Genomic DNA, 14,781 nt, shown 5'->3' on the forward strand with positions numbered 1-14,781 from the left:
CTTCATTTTCATTGCCGTGTACAACAAACAGACTAGTAGCACCATCTTTTTTTTACTAGCGCTTCCTGCAAAATTTAGTTTCAGTTGTTCATACCACTGCCAAGCTTTAATCATTGCTGTAAACACTTGCTATGCCTCTGATAGACTTGCTTTGCAGAAACTTTTCTCAAAACCAGCAATTTTATATATATATATAATTATTTTTTTTTTTAAAGAAAAAGTAGGGACTGTGCCATGCTCTTGAATTATGCCTTCCTCTCCTCCCATTTAAAAATGAATCAAGAAGATTCCTCTTTGCAAAGCTCTAAATCAGCTTCTGTTTTGGAACCAGACTGCAGGGACAGCTGGGGCTGTGTCGGGGCAGAGGCGGTGTCAGTAAGTGGGGCCACCAAACAGTAATGGAAAGACAGGGCAAGGGGAGCTGGGCAAAAAGGTGAGGAGGGGAGCCAAATAGTTATAAGCAGCTGTTGAACAAGGAGGCTGAGGCTGTGGGGGAATGATGTTTGGAGGGGCGAGATGAGAGCAAAGGAAAGAGATGGGGTGAGAAGGCAAAGGCAGTGGAGAGAAGAAAGTGGGCTGGGATGGTCTGGAGAGGAGAGAGCAAGAGGCAAGACTTGGATTGAATGGTTGGAAGAGCTTCTAAATTCCTCAGCTGTCATCAGTGTCTGAAATTCACCCAGTGTTTCATGCTCCTCATGTTAGTCTTCACAAAGGAGGATGAGCTACCCTTGCAGCCCATGTACTCCATTACCTTGGTTGCAGTGGTCCACGTGATGGATTCATCTCTTCTGGTAATCCACAAAAGTGTCATTGTGATGCTTCATGAGCGAATTTGTTCACTGTAAAAGAAACAACAAACTCTGAGAAAAGGGCACTTTGAAGGGTGCTAAGGAAGGAACTTGAAGCTGGGGAAAGACCAGTTATCCTCTGCATGCACTTTTGTTTACCCGATTGTGTGTCTTATACAACTCATGTTTTAGCTACATCACTGTGTGCTGTTTCTTCCACAGAACCCCTGCCTCATTCACTGCATGCAATGGACCTGCTCTGAGATAAATCAGAGTTGCACAGTGAAAGAGACCATCTGTAGGACCCCTGCCTCATTTGTCAGGTGTGTACTGAGTGAGACAATGGACTGCAGGAGAGAAAGAGAAGCTTTTATAATTAAGGCATTGAAATTCTGACCTGCCAGTTGACTTTTTTTATGTGACCATTTCTGTATGATAGTTTTCAGGCTTTTGAAGCAGCTGTCATGCCAGTGGTTGTTTAATTGTGTTCCTTATTTTATAGGGGACCTTTTTGATCCCAAAGGACTTGCTTTACAGAAACACTGAGTGCTTACAGCTGCAAATGAAGTGAATGGGAATCCATTGAACCCAAAGTGCTATACAAGCACAGATCAGTCAGTCTGTTGGTGTCTCAGACTGGGCACTCAGAATTAGCAAATACCTTTTAATACGGTCTTCGGTCATTCACCCGTAAAATGGGAATAAAAATACCCCCTCCTCTCATGGAGGTGTGTGAAAATAAATGATCTTGGGCTGATGAAGCTCTTGGACAGTGTAATGATAAGCCCATAGAAAAACACAAGGAAACAAATAAATCTCTAGAGCCAGGTTTGAATAATGTGTGGTAAATAAGGCCTGGGGCCACACACTGAACAATGAGCAGAAACCAGCATCTCAAATAGCTGCTCATTACATGGGCACAATCCCTTCTGAGTGCAGTCTAAGATGGGGTACTGTGGAAAAAAATATGAATGTGTAATTAAGGGCTATAAAATAATGCATATGTACATGAGGGCTAAGAGTATTTCTCACAAGTAAACACAATTGTGGCATTTCCTAATTCTTGACTTCATTTGTTGTCTGCCCTATTTAACATACAGGGGTTTTTGTTTGTCTTTGTTTCATGGGTCCTGTCATGCTTTGCAGATTTATGTGCTGTAAGATGGTGTTGTCCTGGCCTCTTCAATTTGGATTAAGTGTTGCCGTTTCATGTAGTTGCAGATCAGCTAATTGCAGGTGGTCAAAGCCTGCTCATCTTATATATTATGTATTCCAAAAGTTGTAATCTCCACTGAGGTGCAGATTTGTGAAAAAGGCAGATCTGACCCTGTAATTTGCCATCATAAGCAAAACTGACACCTAGATGCTGCTGTTCTTAACAGTGAAGGAATTTGAGATATTTGAGATCTTACAACCCACTAGTAGTAATTAAAAAAATAAACCCCCCTGTAATTTCCCCATGCAGCGATATGCAAGAGATGAGAATGTCACTAGGGCTATGAAATGACTTTAAAAGTCTTTGCTGTAATGGGTGGAGGAAGAATGGCAAAGCTTAAACTCCTAGCAAAAGTATGCAAAGTATTTTGTTTGTAGGAGGTAGAATTGTCTGTTGCAAATGTCGAAGAAATGTACCATAAAACCTTTTCTCTTGTATTTTCCCCTTCTCTTCCCCATTCACAATCTCAAATACTGAAAGAATTCATTGGCCTATTTAGGCTGTAGAATGTGATGCCTCTCTCAAGGATGACTAGTATCACTGTTGGCCAGTTGACGACCTGGAAACCACTGGTTCCCACATGTGCTGCAGATAATGGTTCATTCTGGAAATGAAGCAAGCCAAACCTACGAAACACATTTTAATCTGTGTAAGAGACTGAATGAGTGTTCTTTGTGCAGTGGTTTAACTGCTCAGTTTTAACAGTTCCATCAGACAAATGTATTGTATGGTTTAAAGAGGACAAAACGAAAAGTGATGCCAGGGTACCCAAGAGCAGGAACCCTGACAAAAATCCCTTCAGGCAGGGCCAGCACTACTGGCCAAAGGAGAGAGGAAAGGGCAATTAAAAAAATACAACAATTTGTTCTTGTGGTGGTCAGACAGCAAGATGCAGCACGTGTGCTGGGTGGAAGCCATCAATGAGAGCTGGTTTCCCCATGGGATATGCAGACCTGGACTGTCAAAGTAAGCTGGGGCTGGGACAAACAGATGTTATGCCAGACACGTCAGCAGAGCTGGTCTGTTTTGCATAGGCACCTGATCTTCCTTGGCATGCTTCAAACTCTTTCTTTTCTGAATCTCAGGGTGCAATATAACCATTATGATTTAATCCAAACTGCTCTGCTGTCCGCATGTGATGCAACTCTGGGGTATTACTTCTAACCTACACAAACAGGAAGCTGAGGCACAAAGTGGCGTGTTGCCAGGTGCACAGCTCCTGAGTGTGCAACCTCAGTCACATGCCTCTGCTTCCTTTCAATGAGAGAAGGAAGAGAGACTGTGGGGGCACCGCATTACCAAAGTGAACAGTCTTTCCCTACAGGTGTCTTATTGACAGAGTTAGTGCCTCAAAACTGATGTTTTGAAAATGTCATCCTGAGGCACCTCTGCACAGCAGGCACTCTGCCCTCTGGAAAACCAGCTTAGGACAGAGTGGGAAAAATGAACCTGAACATATGGGCTAGTGTCCCCCACACTGCTGCGGCAGTGCAGGGCTAAGGACAGGCCTTGGCATCGCAAAAACTGCATGTGAGTGGAGGGTGTCATCCTAACCGTGCTCAGGGGCAGGCAAGTCAGAGTCTCAGTCTTTACAGACCTGCCACGTGGAGAATGTTTATTTGCTGCTCTGGAGCCACGATCTAGGAGAAAAGAATAAAAGTGATTTAACCTCCAATGTGAGGAAAATCATCTGACTGAGCAGGAAGCAGAATGGGACAGAGGGCCTTACCTTGCCTGGCCAGGAGGGATGGGGAAACAGAGGTGATGCACAGGATCAGATTCATTAATTATTATTTATTATTGATTTTCTAATTTTTCCATTGCTCAGATTCCATGATTGCTGGAAATAAAGGCTCCTCTAGCTGTCTGGGTGCATCTGTGACATTGACTCTGTCTTTGAGATGGGGAGCACCCTCTGGTGGTTAAGGATAACCTGACATTTCATGGGATTGGCACCCATCATCCCTGCAAACTGCCAGTTAAGCTGGGTGGGAGGCAGCGCTGGCTTTCTGTCACTGCTGGCAGGGGTGTTTGGGGCACAAACGCTCTCTCTGACTTTCTAACCCAGGAATCTGAGCTGACCCCTTGGGAAGCCTTTTTGCCCTGTGAAAAGGGTGCAAGGTGTGTGTGTTCTCCCTGCCCTGCTCTTGGGCAAAAGTGTGCATTCAGGCCCTTCTTGCTTTCTCCTGGTGAGAGCGCAAGTAAAACTCAGTTTGCTTCTTTCGTTTCCAGTGGGCACAAAATTTGGCCCTGTCTCTCTCGCCAGAGACTGCTGTTCCCTGCTTCTGCTCTTGCTCCCATCTCCTAAAAGCACTAGTCTTGCACCCATAGCTCCCCTAAGTCCAGCTCTGGCTGGATTTGCTCTGCCTAGGTGCTAAAGCCAGCACAGTACAGTCCCTTGCAGGAGCACAGGAATTCAGCTCAGGTTTCCCTTCTCCTTCCCTAAGTGGATTAACAAGCTGAGGGGATCGTCTCTGCCTGCCTGACTCAATCTTCATTAGCTAACATGTTTCGCCAGCCGCAGTCACATCCTGGTCTGGAGAGCTGTTTGACAGGAGCGGATTCTGGCTCCAGCCTCCTACAAAAGCTGTTGTGTCTTCTGAGAGAGTTTTCTGGATAGCAAGGCTCTGTGGGCTGCCCTGGGTGGTAGGGCAGGAATGCTGCAAGATGTGCATCCTTGCTCCATGCACTGTTCACTTTACAATAACTAATCTGCATTGTCTGCTGACTGAGACACCTGCACTCATATGTAATGCACATGCTGTATGAGTGTCAGAAAATGTTCTGCGTCTCTGAAGGTGCACTCACGTGTTTGGTTTTTTTTTTTTCCCTTTGTGTTTTCCAGCCAAGGGAGGATCCTGAGTATATTGGGATGTCCCTTAAACTTTTGTTAGTGGCTGTCACTTCTGGATGTCCTTTCTTGGGTGCTTGTAGGTAGTCGATTTGAATGCAGTATTTCCTAACAAGCTGTGTGCAAGCAACTGACCCTATCTCCTCAGCCCCTTCTCCTCCCTGCTGCTTTGTGGTAGTCATCAACAGGTGTTGCACCCTTGCACAGGCAGTCATTTATTTTACAAGTGCTGCTGTTTCCTCAGTCCAGAGAAGACCTTTTCTACACAAAGAAGTTCTACATTTTAAACTGCATCAATTTTAAAACAATGCATTTAAACTAGTGAAAATCCAAACTGTGGATGCTCTCCTGCCAGTTTGAGGATACTTCATTTTTGCTCATTAGATGTCTGAACAGGTTTAGTTTCAGTAGTAACGAGTGCCTTTTGCACCAGCTTAAGTTAATCTATTTAAAATTGTACCTTGAATTATACTGCAGTAACATTCTCATGCAAAGAAAACTGCAAGGAGAGGAGGTGAACACTGGGCATCACTAACACCAAATGCCATCAGGGGACCCCTATGCGCAGCAGTACGGAGGCATTTGGTATCTGTGCAGAGGCCTAACCGTACCTTAGCAGGAAGAAGAGGCCTCCTCCTGGCTGTCAAATGCATGTCAATGGGTGCGGATTAAGCCTTGTATTTCTGCAAAACTGAGACTCTGTGAAAGCACAGAGCATGCTACAGAAATTATTGTGACTGGAAAATCTCAATGGGAAGTGTTTCACAAGGAAGCAAATGTTCTCCTTTTGTTTTTGTAACCTGACTGTTGCAGTGGGGGAAGTTGATGTACCAGGCTCTGAAAGCAAGGTCGACTGGCCAGGAACAGAATCAAAATGGGCTTTTTTTTTTCTTTTGGCAAGTTGGAAAGGAAATAAAAAAGGCAAATGAGCATGAAGGGGCAAAGGACACTGCAGACTCTGGAGGATTTTAGAACCTAAAGCTGTATTTAGCAAATTAAGGGATGAATTGAATTTCCCAAATAATGTAGGTTAAAGCACACAAATGAATAACCCTGGCACTTATGGACTAGCAGTGTATTTGGTTTGGCCCTGTAAAGATTTTCAAGCCACAAGTCAATGGTCAAAGCAGAACAGCTCCCCAGAGAGCCCTGGGTTGTCTGTGCTCTAGCTCCCTGGGGGATGCAACCCTCTCTGGAGTAGTCCCCATCAGGGCTAAGTAGCTATCAGTGCTTAATGATGTTCTTCCCAGAGTGGGAAACAAAGGTCACACAAACTCTAAAAATGTAACCTGTCTCTGAATGGGCAGCAAAGGAAGTTTTCTTTGAGAGACCAAATAAGACCTTGTTCATTGAATGGATCCTTTTTATACTGCCCTTTGTTTGGAGGAACATAGACTAGGAGAACCAACATATTTTTATATATTTACAAGTAGCAGAAATCACTTTTTTATGTGTGGGGAGGAGGCAGTGTGAGTTAGGACTCGCTGAAACACTTTCACTGTTAGGCTTCGTGCCTTTTTGATGTTGAGGCTACCTTAGATCACTGATCTTGATGAAGATGATACTCTCTTGTTCTTCAGTCCTTTCCTTTTCAAAGCTTTCCCAAAGCACTTTATGCATTAATGAGTTATTTTGCTACCACAACTGGTTTTGCAGAAGCTTTAATGGCACAAAACAATGTACTGTTTTGAGACCAGAATTGAGGAAGAATATCATTGCTGGGGAGTAATGCAAGATATACTAGCAGAGGCAGAGCAGGAATAAACTGGGAATGTTGAATGAGATGTGTCTAAAGCAGTAGTTCACTGTCTGCCCCTGCGCTTTTCATCTCAGTCTCTGGTGTCTCATCAGTAATGAATTGCAGGGAGACATGAATTGACACAGTGCAGGCTGTACCACTCACATAACCAGTTCAGTCCCCATCAGTGACCCTTTTGTAATACTGTTCTTCTGCAGCATCTTCCAGTGAAAAACTCTGGTGGTGCTTGATAGTTTCCAAGCCCTGGTTCCCCTTTGTGGCCCTCTGACCAAAGCCAGAACAAGAAGATAGTTGCCAGATCTATCTGCCTCTGTCTCTATAGCTGTTTTTTAGTTAGTGGTGAAGGGTCAACTCTGAATACTGAAGGGAACTCTGTGATTTTAGGGAATAACTCCTTTTCATTCTCCAATTTGGGGAAACAATGAGAAATTGCATCAGGAAAGACAGCACTGTATCTTGAAAAGGAATTCTTTATATGGTATCAAGAATTCCATATTTCCATGCTGACTGTTTCAATTTACTTATTTCTTCCTGCTTAATCTGCTAATCCTTCCCTCTCTCTTAAGTTTAGGATGTTTAGATGAGCTTTGGATAAAAACTAGACTGACATTCTTTCTGCGCAGTTAGGATCTGGTTGCATGTAACTTCAAGGTTGCTTTATCAGCTGTGGATTGAATTGAGGATGTCTGCTGGGAGTTTCAGGTCTTGGATTTCTCATTGGAGGTCCTTCCATCAGGCAGGTCTGTTAAATGCTTGCTGAGTCCCTAGAGACACTTGATCTGTGTTTAAAGGGAAGCAGCTGAACCACGAGAAGAGAGAAACGGCTGTGTACTCAAGCACAGTTGCTCTGAAGGGATCTTACTGTAAGCTGTGCAAAGCTTGCATGGCAATGTGGGTGCCTGGGGCTCTCTGTGTGCTCCATCCCAGCAGATACCTGTGTGATGCTCTTTCTGGCCTTTCCTGCTCTGAGAAAGACAGTTGATGGATCCTGGATGCTTTGGGCATGAACTGTGTTTAACTCTCCTGAGGCCCAGGCCAGGAAAACCTCTGGAGGATTCCAAGCAGCACCTGCCTCCTGCTCCCCACTCCTCTTAAAGCTTCCCCAGTGGAGACACCCACTCAGGGAGAGCAGGAAGTCCATAAATAAATAATTTCCTCTGTCTCTCCTGATCAGCCCAAGCAGCTGTGACTGCTCCTGAATGCCTGGGTTGCTTTCTTCCTAATGGCTTTTAAACCAATTTCACCCTCATCTGATGACCCAGCTTCTCCTATTTTTAGAGGAAGAATTTCTTCTTTTAGAGAGAGGGTTTGGGGAGGGGGGGGGTATTTATATTGTGTCAAAAGTTTTGGCTGAGGTGAAATAGTATAGCAGTGCAGGCAAAGCTGCAGTTTACTGGTTCTACTGGGCTGCCCCGTGCCTTATTCTGCCAAACCTCTACAGGGCACCTCCCCACCCCGGATATTGCAGCTAGCATTGACCCTTGCTTGAGAGCACTGGACACATGTGGTGATCACGGACATCCCACAAACATTTAATAACTTTTATACTACTCTAAGACACTGCACTTTTTTGGGTATGTTTTGCTCTTAGGAAAGGTAATCACTGAGACATCTGAGTGCTTATCCTTTGCCCCACAGTGTGTAGGTAAAAGTTTGGGAACATAAGTTAGGAATTCAGGCTCTCACTTGTCTGTTCAGCTGACCTACAGCATCTCATTAATGGGCATTTGACAGCTTGCCAAATATTTAGGGCTTATATTGGTGCTCTTGTACTTTGTATATATGAACTGTAGTAGCTCAAAAAAAAAACCCAAAACCCCAAAACAAAGTGGTCTTTACAAAGCGTATAGTCAAAGCTAAAGGTGCTTGGTTTGTATCCTAGTGCAACCCCTGGAGATATTTATTGCTGATCTGATAGGTGTCATCTAGGTTTGTCTATGCAGAAGTATTCTGCATTTCTGGAAGTATTAGTACTGCCTCCACAGGCAGAATGTACCTGCTGAGCAGTAGGACACGCAAGGCATGTTCTGAACATCCTTGCAGTGCTGGTCAGGTATCCTATGTGATGTGTACTAGCACAACCTTGTGTTGTGTTGCAGGCCAATGACAGTCCCCCACAGTCCCTTCAGAAGAGGCACTAGTCTAGCTGGGTGGAATGCAGCTGCCATGACTATTGTTATAATGCCAAATGGGCTGATTCAACCCAAATGATTGCTGGCTAATCAAGGCTAATGACCTATATTTTTTGTTTGTTTTAACCATCCTACTTGACCGATCAGTTTAATGACTCTCCTCATTAAATGAGCTCCTGGAAACAAAGTGGTGTCTCAAGATACTCTTGCCTGGTACCTTCTCCCTCAGAAGCAAGGCAGGGCCCTCCTGGGTACCATGTCATTGACTGTTTGGCAGACCTCTGTAGCTGAAGCAGAGCAAGACTCTCCTACCATCTTCCTTCTGTCCTGCTTCTGTCTAATTTCTTGGTACCCTGAAAAAGCAGTGGGTTTAGCACGGAGAAGTGCTGTCCCCTGGCTGTATGGTTCCCAGGATGAACCTGGTAGCAACAGCTTCTGGAAGTTATGTCATAAAAGCCTACCCTTTGCAAGTTGCTGACCACATGAGTTATGAAATACTGCCAAATGTTGAGGGGCAAGGTCTAAAAGATTACTTGAGTGCTACTGAGTTCAGCTGACTGTATATATTTAATGGAAGATTGGTATGTTCAACAGAGAAGCAGAGAGGGGAGGCATTGGTAGTATTTGATCATTGCTAAAATAAAGGCATCCAAGACATGAGCAAAAGACCAAAACTGGGTTTTCCTTTGTAAGCACTGTGGAGACCAAGGGGACCTGTTGCTAGGAGGCTGCAGCACCAAAGTCACCCTCACACCACATGGGACTGAGATTTGAGTTTGCCTTAACAATGATGCTGAAAAGTAATCTTTTTAATGCTGCCACAGGACAGCGAAGCTGACAACACATGACTTTGGAGGATGAAGGCATTTTTGCTGAAATCCAGTGACGCATGTTCAGGTCCATGAGGAGAAGGCTTTACCACTGCCCACAACTGCCTCTGTGCCTGGATATCTGAGAAACTTAAAGACTTGGAAGTCACGTCAATAAGACCTTTCAAAGACATCCAGGGACTTGTGCTTCCACACATGAGAGATTGCCATCTTTTGGAGTACACAGGGCTGCATAACAGAAGCGAGACTGAGCTAGTGAAACTTCTCCTTTCCTTTGCATAGAAAAGCTTTTTTTTCTGGTAACCAGCATCTGTCTCCTTGTGGCTGGCTACCCTCTTGATGTGCATATATTGTGTAGCTAAAGCAGACATGTTTATATGGTCCTGAGTTGCCCTGCCTCTTCTAAATGATGTTTTGTGGTATAGGCAAGGATTGTTTTTCTTGGTTTTTTTACATTTCTTGTTTGAAAAAGCACCGCAGAACCATGATCATTCATGGTCTGTAGGCATAGTGTTTGAATGTCAATGACTTGTAGACAGAGCAGCAGTTTCCTAATGTGTTTTACACAGGTGTCTGAATGAGACACAGTTGATGGAACTCAGAAGCTAAAAGTATGTTAAGAAACTTTGGATAGGGTTTGTTGGCAAAGCTGTCTAATCAAATAATCTGTTACACCAATTTGCTCTTGTCCAGAAAGTGAAATAAATGTAGTTCAAGAAATAAACAAACTCAAAGGGAGAGTTGTGAAAAAAATCTGTATTGTTGTTCAAACTCTGAAGTTAGTATAGAACAAATCTTCAAAATGGTTGTGTACTTAACCGAGCTGTTTGGAGATCCAGAGCAGAGGACACTTGCAGTTGTTGTGCTGCTGATACAGCGTGTTAGAAGGAAGTCGGTCTCTGTCATGTCTGGCTCTAGCCAAAACCTGTTGCCCCTTACTGTTAGAAACTGGAATATTCTGAGGCTGGACAGGTGAGCAGGAGAGTGGTCCTGATCATGTGATGATCTCTGCTTTTTCCAGACTGTCGTGCACCAGGTTTCCTAAGGTCACGTGGGACCTGCAGGTTCATCTCACTATTAAATACTTTTGCATAGATCCACTGTCAGTGAGCTCCTCTGTATTTGGCCTGGCTGACCTGGTGAAGTCAATAGTCTTCTATTGACTGTGCCCAGATGACGCCAGATGGAGGTTCCTGCAGGGAAAGGAAGGTCTTTAATCCTTGCTTTCTTCATCCCTTATACCCTGGGTGGAGAAGTCATTTCACTGCTTTGCTTCTTTAAAACTGGCTACATCACTTTCCAAAAGGATTCTGTTACCTACTCAGAGCACCCAGCTAAGAGGAAATTGCACACCTACCCACTGTTTTTTGTCACGTCATAGTATTCAAACTGTAAAGTCTGGGCCATTGCAGCCACCTCATTGCTGTTGCTGGAAAATAAGTTATCCTGTATGTGTTTAAGTTCCTGTTTCCATCACAGACTTGGAAAAGTTACCCTCCATCTCCACTGCCTAGCCCTCAGTGCGCATGCTTTCTAACAGTAGTAACTCTGAAGCATTTTGATTCTTTAAGCCCCACTCCTTTTCTGGTTGTGACACTTGGCATTATCAATGCACATGCCAAAAATGTTTTAATTCTTTGCTTGCAGCATAACAGTAAGTAACTGTTATTTCTCCTGACAAGACAGATATTTCTTTTGATCAGTTCAGTGAGTAAGCTGGTACTGTGAATATTAGGGTCCTGAGGTGATTAGAATGCATAGGCTTGGAGTGCATGGGCTTGGAAAGAGAAGCAACAAATCACCTCCCCAAATTAAAGGAATGAACAAGCATGCCCTGTTCTCCTGACCTCCCTCCTTGGCCTTTTGCAATACAAGACTTGAAGCTAGTGTACTGAGGTAGGAAAGCTAAAGGTGAAAAGATGCTGTTTGATTTTATGTCCTATCTGACAGGATGAACCACCATACTGGGAAAGCCATGCTTGTGATGCCTCTGTGCTGGCAACAGCTAAGCAGAGGTATTTCCAAGATTCCTTGATGCCTTGTGTTCCCTCCTTCCTCCTGGTAGCTGAGCAAATAGTCCAACTACTTCTCTATGGACACCTGGGATCATGGGTGGGGAAGGATTCATTTCTGCTTTGCTGCAATTTGGAAAGAGGATGGGAAATAACAGTGAGCGTGCTAGTAAATGATGTGTAGCTGTCAGTGTGAATAAAATCACTTTCCAGTCAATGTCTTGGTCATGTTCTGCCCGACCACAGTGGCCCAACTGAGTGTTAGTGTAACACATCATGGGAAACAGATCAGCAACAGGTCAAAATCTGGAGCCGGATCACAGCTGTCTTACAAGCTCTCTTACCAGCTGGAGAGGTGGGCCTGTGTGAACCTCATGAGGTTCAACAAGGCCAAGTGCAAGGTCCTCCCCCGGTATCAGTACAGGTTGGGGGATGAAGAGATTGAGAGCAGCCCTGCGGAGAAGGACTTGGGGGTACTGGTGGATGAAAAGCTGGACATGAGCCGGCAATGTGCGCTTGCAGCCCAGAAGGCCAACCGTATCCTGGGCTGCATCAAAAGAAGCGTGGCCAGCAGGTCGAGGGAAATGATTCTGCCTCTCTACTCTGCTCTGGTAAGACCTCATCTGGAGTACTGCATCCAGCTCTGGGGCCCTCAGCACAAGAAGGACATGGACCTGTTGGAGCGGGCCCAGAAGAGGACCACCAAAATGATCTGAGGGCTGGAACACCTCTCCTATGAGGCCAGGCTGAGAGAGTTGGGATTGTTCAGCCTAGAGACGAGAAGGCTGCGAGGAGACCTTGTTGCAACCTTCCAGTACTTAAAGGGGGCCTACAGGAAAGATGGAGAGAATCTTTTTAATAAGGCCTGTTGTGACAGGACAAGGAATAATGGATTTAAACTAAAGAAGAATAGATTTAGACTAGACATTAGAAAGAAATTTTTTACAATGAGGGTGGTGAAGCACTGGAACAGGTTGCCCAGAGAGGTGGTAGAGGCCCCATCCCTGGCAACATTCGAGGTCAGGTTGGACGGGGCTCTGAGCAACCTGATCGAGTTAAAGCTGTCCCTGCTCACTGCAGAGGGGTTGGGCTAGATGACCTCTAAAGGTCCCTTCCAACCCAAAGCATTCTATGATTCTATGATTCTCCATTGAAGTCTACTAAGTCTATGAGATCCATCTACCTCTGTAATTACCTACCTTTTTGAGGAAGGTTTCTGTCTGCTTAGTTACACAAGAGTTAGGCAAAGACTGATTAAGAAGTACATTGACAAAACATGAAAGCAGATGCAGTGCAGCATTTCTGGGCAAGGAGGATAAAAGTTCCTATCAAATACCCCAGCTAACTGATGATGCAAGAGAGAGCAGAAGGCATAATCCCAGTTATATAATTTCTTCTCCTGCCTTTCTGTATGTTTCTTACTACAAGCTCTTCCAAAATATGGAAAACAGTATCTCTCTCCCCATTGCCTTTATTCTTTCCCATTTGGTAAAATACTCCATGCCTGCATCTTACTCTGATGCCCTGTTTTGAATTCTACAAAAGTTAGTATGGCTTCGCCTGGTTTGTCTTTGGGGGGGTGTGTGTGTGTGTCTGTGTGTGCACTTTCACCTAAGATGTCAGCAGGAACATGCTCTGCTCTGGAATTAGAGTCCTGCTATTAAGACTGCAAAGACAAAAGCAGGTATAGGACACAAAACAGCATTGGCCCTAAAAAAATAGGGGTTATCAAAAGAAAGTCTTGACTTTTCATTGGCAACGTAGGGACTATGTCTTATCTCAGGGCTCCTAACACTGTTGTATCCAAGCACAGAACTTAATGAAAGGTCACATTTTGGGGACAGAATTCTCATTCAAAGCAGGACAGTAAGGGTTAAGACACTTGTACTCAGACTCCTGCTCTGCTACAGATTTGCTCAGATTGATCTGGGGCAAGCCACATAACCTCTTTATGATATGATTTGGCAGTCTATAGGTTGAGAATTATAACACAGATGTTTTAAAGACTAGATAATGCTTGAAGCATGTCTAAGGATGTTCAGATGGGCAGTTATTTAAAAATTACAATGTGAAAACTATTTCCTGCTTAAATAGACATTGAGCTTCAGCAGTGATGGTGGTGATACCTTTTCGATGGAAGCATATTGTTCATAAGGCTAATTAGTTTTTTTGGGAAAAAAATCTATTGGAGTTTGGCAGAAAACAAGACACTGCCTTTGGTGGGAAGAGCAAATTGCTTTGAGTGTAGTAAGGGAAAACAGAATAGACCCCAAATAAAGAAGACTGTTTTGTCCTCATGGATAAAGTCTGTATCTGGGATAGCTGTTTGCTGTGGAAGGGGATATATGTGGGAGTGGTGAAAGCCTACCAACGATCAGGGACCTGTGCTCAGGGGACCTAAGTTTCTCTCCAGCATTACTAGCCTCGCAAAACAGAGGGATCAGGGCATGCAACACAGTGACTTGTGTGAAGTCCAAGCAGTACTATTGGCCTCAAAAGTGTGAAAGGGTTGTCTTCTAAATTCATCACAATGACCCCTCTGTAACTGTTTTTTCCTTAAATGAGACAGGGTCTGGGAAAGGTCTGTTGTCATCGAATACCTCTTTCCCCAGCAGACAAGATAAGAATATGTGTACACAAGTTTGTTCTGCCCAGCTTGGGACTCCTAATTATTGTGTATGGGTTTTGCCCTTTGCAGATACTGCTTCACTGACTTCCTTGTGAGAATACAATAATAGAGCCTTCATAAGTGGGAAAATATCCCAAACCCAAAAGTAACTAGATCTGTCCCCCCGCTGCATTTTCCCTGTTCACAAAAAACTAACCTTATCAACAAATGAAATCAAGTTTGTTTGGCGTGATTTGCAGATTACTCCTATATTAGGCCAAATGAAATTTCTGTCAGTCAATCAGTCAGCTTGCTGGAAAGTTGACATTATTCCATGATAAAAGTTAAAAAAAAGTAAAAAAATTAATCTATCAAAACCAGATTAGTCATTGAAGGATTGGGGGGGAAAGTCTCCAAAGAAAGTCTCTATCCATCATCTCCTGGAAAAGCCAGCAAAAGCAGAGACATGTCTTTGCAATTCTTCCTTTCTTTCTGGGGAGGGGGATTGCATGTCTCAAGGAACTGATACTGCCTACAGCTCCATCAGCCTATAGCACTCCAGCTGTGCTCCGTCCAAGGCTGACA

The 14,781-nt window shown here is 44.1% G+C and overlaps 1 protein-coding gene across 1 annotated transcript in view; it reads left to right on the forward strand.

Moving 5' to 3' along the window:
- Positions 1-1,031: 1,031 nt before the first annotated feature.
- The window catches only part of ESRRB (estrogen related receptor beta), a 103,751-nt gene continuing 90,001 nt past the window's right edge, over positions 1,032-14,781 (forward strand). The window contains exon 1 of the mRNA XM_075711917.1: positions 1,032-1,111. Within this exon, the coding sequence (XP_075568032.1) occupies positions 1,032-1,111 (80 nt within the window). The remainder of the gene's footprint in view (positions 1,112-14,781) is intronic.

The sequence above is a fragment of the Pelecanus crispus genome, chromosome 6, assembly GCF_030463565.1.
Source record: "Pelecanus crispus isolate bPelCri1 chromosome 6, bPelCri1.pri, whole genome shotgun sequence".
NCBI classification, from domain to species: Eukaryota; Metazoa; Chordata; class Aves; order Pelecaniformes; family Pelecanidae; genus Pelecanus; species Pelecanus crispus.